The sequence below is a fragment of the Triticum dicoccoides genome, chromosome 2B (genome assembly GCF_002162155.2).
Source record: "Triticum dicoccoides isolate Atlit2015 ecotype Zavitan chromosome 2B, WEW_v2.0, whole genome shotgun sequence".
NCBI classification, from domain to species: Eukaryota; Viridiplantae; Streptophyta; class Magnoliopsida; order Poales; family Poaceae; genus Triticum; species Triticum dicoccoides.
This window is the reverse complement of record NC_041383.1, coordinates 752,547,574-752,555,151: the sequence shown is the minus strand read 5'-3', so window position 1 is coordinate 752,555,151 and position 7,578 is coordinate 752,547,574. Positions and strand designations below refer to the sequence as shown.

Sequence of the window (7,578 nt, the reverse complement as noted above, 5' to 3'; positions counted from 1 at the left end):
ATGTTCGATACATTTCTCAAATTTAATATTATCCACATAAATTAAGTTCAGCCTCTTCGGAGTACACAATAATGGTAATGGAAAAATATTTAAAATGTAAAATATTTTCAGATTGATAATTGTATTTTTCATATGGAAAGTTTATGCGTTATGAAACCAGACAGGAACTTGGAAAAAATAAAAATAAAGAAATTTGTAGAGTGATACGTGGATTGTGTTTACTACCTCCGTCCCGGTGTATAAGTCATTCGCGTAGTTCTAGGTCGATAATTTAACTATCTAAATATGTATTATATGTGACAAAAATATATATTTAAAAACTACATCCGTGTGGAAATCTAGTGGTATACTTTTCATGACATATAACATATATTTAATTCCTTAAATCGATGACCTAGAACTACGCGAATGACTTATACACTCGGACGGAGGGAGTAGTATTTATACAGCTTTATAGCTAATAGTTGAATTCGAGGCATACTTCGGCCGGCCAGCCAGGTCGTGCCGTTGTTGAACATGATGTGCCAGGTTCGATATCTCTCCATTGAGTTTTTTTATGCTATTTCTCGCTATCATACAGTGATTTTGATGGCTTTTCTATTGATTAAACAAAAATGAGAAGGATTTTCTTATAAAAAATCCCCACGTGCGGGCCACCCAGTGCCTCTTAGACACTGATAGGCTGGCCACCTTCACGTTTGTACGCCACGCGGATTGGATGTACGTCCTGATTCGAATGGATGCATCGTATTTACACGGCCTGACAAGTTCGAGCACCAATTTTATATATTTTACAACTTTAGGCACTAAACTGATCGCCCAAGACAAGTTGAGGCACCTTCAGTATATTTTAACTCTAAAAGGAACAAAATAACAAGTTGGTCCATCGTCTTCTTCGTACAAGCCGAAGATGCTCAGCGCCAGTGTCTTCCGCCGTCGAAACTGCTGGAGAAAAACCACCGACGCAGAGCATGAAAACCAGAGCCGATGAAGCCCCTCGCCCTCTGGCTTTATTGAGCCGCAATAGCATCCCAGCCTAAAGACTAGGATGAAATCCGGTAAGGATCCGGCGGCCGGAGGCAACCTCCCTCCATGAGGCGCTCTACGAGCTTGCATCGGCTCAGATCTGGGGATTTGACCACTCTGTCCACACCGAGACGGCCAGATCCACGCGCCACTGCCCCGTACCGATGACTGCCGCAGCTGCTCGCCTTCGCGCCCGCCCACAGCTTTGCCACGCCACGCATGGCAGCCGCAGACGAGCGGCGCTTCAAAAGCGCAACTCCTGTACACCTCCCCCTCACAGACTCCACAACGACGCCTGAGAACTCGCCGCTGCAACGGCACCGCAGTCGGCGGGACCTTCTTCCTACCCAAGCCCGCCAGTGCCGTGATAGCGAACTTGGCCGGAGAACTAGCCTACATAGCGCAGGGACAGTACAGCCACCGGCCGGGGGAGAACCATGGTCCGCTGCATCTCCAAGGCCCCGAGGGGCACCGGAGAAGGAGCGGCCCGACGGCCTCAACGACCGGAGCGACGCCGGTCGCCCTCCTTTCGCCTCCCTTATCGCCTCCTACAGTAGCACTGGAGAGGAGAAGAAAGGTCTGGGGATAACGCGGGACTGGGGAGAGAGTTTGTGAGCGGTGTTTACAGATTCAGTTTTACAACTACAGATCACGCAACTCCCGGGAAAGATAAATGAGCAAGGAACCAATAGAACAAACGAGAAACACAACGTCCTAACTCGTAAGCCACAGCACTGGAAGCGGCGAGCGAGAGCGACACTGCCGCGCGGCGCTCTGCTGCATGTCGAATGATCAGTAGGAGACGTCGAGCAGCGCCTGGCGGAGGACGTCGACGTCGTCGCGGCTGCGGCGGCTCCAGACGGTGCCACCGCGCGCATAGGCGCGGCGCAGCCACGCGACTTGGGCGGCGAGCACGCCGCAGAGGGCAGCGCAGGCCTCGGGCAGGTGGCGGGCGAGCGGCAGCCAGAGGTTGAGCGGCGACTGCGACGGCGCCGACAGGTGGAACACCTGCACGAAGCCCCTCGCCGCCGCGAACGCCACCAGCAGGTTAAACCCCATCGATGACTAGCTAGCTCTGCTCAGCTCCACACCTCCACGGCGACAGCCCCGGCGCGCGCGACGTCTCTACTCTGGTCGCAACTGAGAGCACGTCTCGCCTTTGTCTCTGGATGCTGCGAGCGTGTGACCGTGGACGTTGGCGTGCGTGAAGTGTGGCTAGGCTGCCTCGGTGTCGGTGGTGTGACTTTGCTTTTGCCGGCGGCGGGGCGGGCGAGCGCGAACGAAATGAATGAGCTGTTATTATCGTCGTTGTTGTGACTTGTGAGTTAAAGAGGACGTGATGATGAGTCTAGACAGGCGGAATCGGGCAAAAGAAGGTGATGGCTCCTGCAGTCGACCGCCGACATGCCAGTGGACCGCACAAAACAAACGGAAGGACAAGTCCATGAAGGTGTGTATGGGCCAGTCGACCCTACGACGTTGGACCATGTACCATGGACCTCATGGTGTTAGTCCCCCGCTCGGGAAACTTTGGACATGTTCGCCCCAAAAAAGCACCGTGTGCCCACGCTGCCATTAGTAGATTTGCCTGATCTAAAAAAGAAAAGAAAAGACAGGCCTCACTCAATATCTTCTCAAGAAAAAAAATGTATTGCCCTTAAAAAAGCTGACCTAATTACCTAGTATATGATGGAATTCAAGCTAGTCTTAAAACTTCAAAAGAAAATGCGTATGTGAATTCTAAAAGTTTGTAAGGTGTTCATCGAATGTGGTAAACAGTTCAGATCATGTGTGACCTACTCACGTGGCACGTTGACCATCATCACATCGACATGCAATCCAGCGGGGGTTATAGCCAAATAATAGTTTTTTTCATAAATACCCCTGGTATGCCCCTCATTCTCAGTTGCGGTCCCTCCTTTACTTTCCACACCCATAATCCATACGGGCGATAAAGATAGACACTGTTGGAAATATGCTCTAGAGGCAATAATATTTGTATTATTTATTTTCGTGTTTATAATTAGACGTTGATACTCTATGCTATAACCGGTATTTTTTTAGAAAAGGAGGAGGAACCCCGGCCGCTGCATCTGGATGATGCATGCAGTCACTTTATTAATTATTCACACAAGACCTTACAAAGTCATACAACAGTAAGATTAAAGCCACCGTCTAGGCAACATGTGTCGCTACTCCTATCTAGTTGATGAAGGGATGCTGATAGTCTGAGCCTAATACCAAACAGAGGCCTCGCAGCCAAACCTAACATCTAAGACCTGAGGTCCCAACCAGGACGCCTGCCGGGTATGGGGCACCCACCAGTCCGGCGCACTCCTCAACCAGGACACTGCCGGGTATGAGGCCGCCGCAGCCACCTGCCACCAATCCATCTTCAGTGATGTACTGTTGCATCTACCTTGTCCGGTCTAACCGTCGTCGATACCACCACGACGCCAGACAACACCACCATCCTACGCTCGTCCATCATCACACGCCCACTAGCGAGACCCCGATGCTCCATGCCGCTGAGATCCGCCGATGTCGACGTGCCAGATGCCACGCCGCTCCTCCGTCGCAAACACCACCTGCTGCCACTGGTCTCATCCCCTCCGCCTGCAGTTCCTCTAACCGAGCACCCAAACGCCCCAGGGGGCGCCTCCAAGAAGGGTACGACACACGCAGTGCCGCCGCCGCCCAATCTAAGGAGATTTTGGGTTTTCACCCGGGCATGGAGTCGAGGTAGAGGACAGGGACCTCGACGGCGCCTGCAAGTAGGAGAACGGTGACCCTGGTCATCCCATCGTCGGGATGAATGAGTCATCCAGAGTTTCCCCCGGTCCAATGTCACCTCTACCAGCCCCCACAAACGCACCGGGGCCCATGACTGCGATCGTAAGCCACCAAGTGCAGCGGGAGAAGGCCTGCAGCATGGATGAGATCCACCGACAACTCACCGCCCATGCAATCAAGATGCCCTCCACCGAGCCCCCACGAACGTCCCAGCCGAGGGCGCTGTCTCCATGCCTAACGAGGCCGCCGCCCCAAATCCAGGTTCCTCCACGATGGTCGGAGTGGCGAGATCGAGCGACGAGATCCGGCACTGAGCGGCCGACGCCATCGCCCAAGCCCGCCGTCGACCGATCCCGCCGCCGCCGGGAGCCCGCGCGCTGCCGGGAGTCCCACACCCATGGATCTGGGCGCCCGTGCACCGTCGCGAGCCCGCCGCCTCCGGGATCCGCCACACCACCGGGAACGCGCACCCATGCTATAACCGGTATGATTCTTGAATATGTGATTCAGAGGGAAACCCATAAGCATGTGTAGAGTTATAAACAGTAAAACCCGATTCCTTGTCTAGCCTCCAGGACTAGCTCAAGTGTTGTTTGATGATCAAGTTTTCCCGATCATGGGCATTTTATTAAGTGTAACGAGGATGCCAGACAACTTTGAGAGTATGATGTTAGTAGAACAATCATATTGAATTGACCAAACTTTTTGGTTATACTTTGAGATGTTATCGTCACATGTCTATCAGTTATATCACAGAGAGTCAATGTATGCTTTAGTTCCTTAGACCATGAGAGTACCGTAGTCACTTCAGAATAGACAATAAACTTTGGGTTTGCTCAACTGTTATCTGTAACATGGTGATCATAGCGACACCTCTCAGGTTCATCGAGAAGTGTGACAAGGGGGTAGATAGCTCAAAAGTGGGATTTGTTCCTCTGACAATGGAGAGATATTATTAGGGCTCTGACGGTGTGACAACATACATATCATCTGGCCTGACACAGGTGACTAGGTAACAGGGATGTCGGAACATGACAACGAAAAAGAAGAACAAAACTGGTAACAAGGAGACCTGTATAATGAGCATGAGAATGACTCAAGAGGATACCGATATACCTCACCTCAGGTTTTGTAACATATCGTGAAGCAAAGGGAGTAACATATGATAACCAAAGGTCGTTCACTCGAATCATTTACGTGAGTGTAGGGGTCAACATGGATGTCCACGGTTCCGCTGTTGATAATTGAACGAAAGGAAGTTTTGTGGTTCGTTAGAGAACTAAGGAGAATAAGAGCATGGGCTTCGAAAGAGTTTTGGTTATTCCCATAAATGTTCTAGGAGGTCCCGGGAAGGTCCTAGGAACTTTCGGTGATTTTCAGAAGGTTATGGAACCTCCCAGATAAATTCAAAGGGTCCCTGGTGCGAGGACACCTTGGTTGGGCCAAGGAGTAAGGCCCACGAGGCCTTAGGTCGGTGCACAAAGGGGTTGCATGCAAGACAGGGGCTAGATGATACGTCTCCAATGTATCTATAATTTTTGATTGTTCCATGCTATTATAGTATCAGTATTGGATTTTTTATATACATTTACAAGCAATTATATATATTATTTTTTGGGACTTACCTATTAACTTAGTGCCCAGTGCCAGTTGCTGTTTTTTTTGCCTATTTTTGGTTTTTCAGAATTCAGTACCAAACGAAGTCAAAATGCGACGAAACTTTTTGGAGATTTTTTTTCTAGACATAAGAGACCTTGGAAGCTTTTGGAAGGGAAGAGAAGATGGAGCAGTGGCCCAGGAGGCACCAGGGTGCACCCAGGGGGTAGGGATCGCCCTGGTGGCTTGTGGGGCCCACGTGGCTCCGTTTGACCTAACTCCGCCTCTATAGATTCTCTAAAATCGAGAAACAAATAGAGAGCCAGCCAAAATACTTTTGCCACCGCCGCATGTTCCAGAACCATGAGATCCCATCTGGAGGCCTTTTCTGGCACTCTGCCGGAGGGGGATTCGATCATGGAGGGGCTTTACATCAACCTTGTTGCCCTTCCGACCACAGACCTATGGGTCTATAGTTAGTAGCTAGATGGTTCTCTCTCTCTATTTTTGACCTTCAATACAATGTTCTCCTCGATGTTCTTCGAGTTCTATCTGATGTAATGATTTTTTGCAATGTGTTTGTTGGATCTGATGAATTGTGAGTTTATGATCAGATTTATCCATGAATATTATTTGAGTTTTCTCTGAACTCTTTTATGCATGATTCTTATAGTTTCGTATTTCTCTGATTTGGTTTGGCCAACTAGATTGATTTTTCTTGCAATGGGAGAGGTGTTTTGTAATGGGTCCGATCACAGTGATGCCAAAGACAAAACCTATAAACCTGTCTCCGGAGAAGAGAACAGTCCGGACGACAATGCACTCATCACCCCGGAAAAGCACTTGGAACAAGAGAACCTCCACAAAAGGTTTATCGCCACCGCGAGGAGCTTGAAGAAGCAGAAGCAAAGGCTTGAGGCCATGCAGGATACGCTCAACCACAGATGGAACAAAGTGCTTGACACTGACGAAAAATACGGTGGCGATCGCCACACAAAGAGCTACCCAAAGCGCAAGTTGCTGCCCGTATTCGACGACGAGGCTATCGAACCCATCCCACCAAAAAACAATACAACCGATCTGCCGGACCGACCACCCCGTGGCTGAGGCAGAGCGGCTAATGACGCCGCACATAAGTTAGCACACGATCTACGAGCTGGTATAGCTAGGTCCATATATGGATCTAGAAAACACGTCCCTACGCAGGATCACGACCATACTGATCAACTACCAGCTCAGAATCAACACCGAACACTACAGCCGTCGGACCCATGCCACGGCACATCCAAATATAGGGGCGCCGTACACCCCCTGTGCTTCACTGATGAGGTGCTGGATCATGAATTTCCAGAGGGGTTCAAACCCGTGAACATCGAGGTATACGATGGAACAACAGACCCTGAAGTCTGGATTGAGGACTTTATTCTTCACATCCACATGGCTCGTGGAGATGATCTCCACGCCATCAAATACCTGCCCCTCAAGTTGAAAGGACCAGCTCAGCACTGGTTGAAAAGCCTCCCCGAAAATTCCATTGGAAGTTGGGAGGAACTCGAGGACGCTTTTAGGGCTAATTTTCAAGGGGCATATGTCCGACCTCCGGATGCAGACGATTTAAGTCACATAATCCAACAACCCGGAGAGCCAGCCTGTAAGCTTTGGAACAGATTTCTCACCAAGAAGAACCAAATTGTCGATTGCCCGAATGCCGAAGCCTTAGCGGCTTTCAAACACAGTGTCCGGGACGAATGGCTCGCCAGAAACCTCGGCCAGGAAAAGCTGAGGACAATGGAAGCCCTAAAAAGCCTTATGATCCGCTTTTGCGCGGGCGAGGACAGTTGGTTGGCCCGCAGCGGCACCAGCGACCCAGGCACATCCAAAATTTGGGATGGCAATGGGAAGCCGCGACACAATAAAAACAAGCATCAAAATAATGAAGACAACCCAGATAACACGATGGTAAATGCTGGATTCCGGGGCTCTCGACCCGGTCAACGGAAAAAGGCATTTAAAGGCAGCAGAGATGGACCGTCCAGCCTAAACAAAATTCTAGATAGATCATGTCAGATTCATGGCACCCCCGAGAAACCTGCGAATCACACCAACAGAGAATGCTGGGTCTTCAAGCAGGCCGGCAAGCTAAACGCCAAACACAAGGGGAGG

The 7,578-nt window shown here is 50.1% G+C and overlaps 1 protein-coding gene across 1 annotated transcript; it reads right to left on the bottom strand.

Annotated features, from left to right (window-relative positions):
• Window positions 1–773: 773 nt before the first annotated feature.
• Window positions 774–2,351, bottom strand: LOC119368598. The gene has a single exon (XM_037633810.1). It carries the CDS (start codon window positions 2,083–2,085, stop codon window positions 1,819–1,821), a length of 267 nt encoding a protein of 88 aa, XP_037489707.1. The 5' UTR covers window positions 2,086–2,351; the 3' UTR covers window positions 774–1,818.
• Between the last annotated feature and the right edge of the window lie 5,227 nt (window positions 2,352–7,578).

Excerpts from the sequence above, each read along its gene's own strand:
- LOC119368598 (XM_037633810.1), bottom strand. The coding sequence starts at position 2,085 with ATGGGGTTTAACCTGCTGGTGGCGTTCGCGGCGGCGAGGGGCTTCGTG.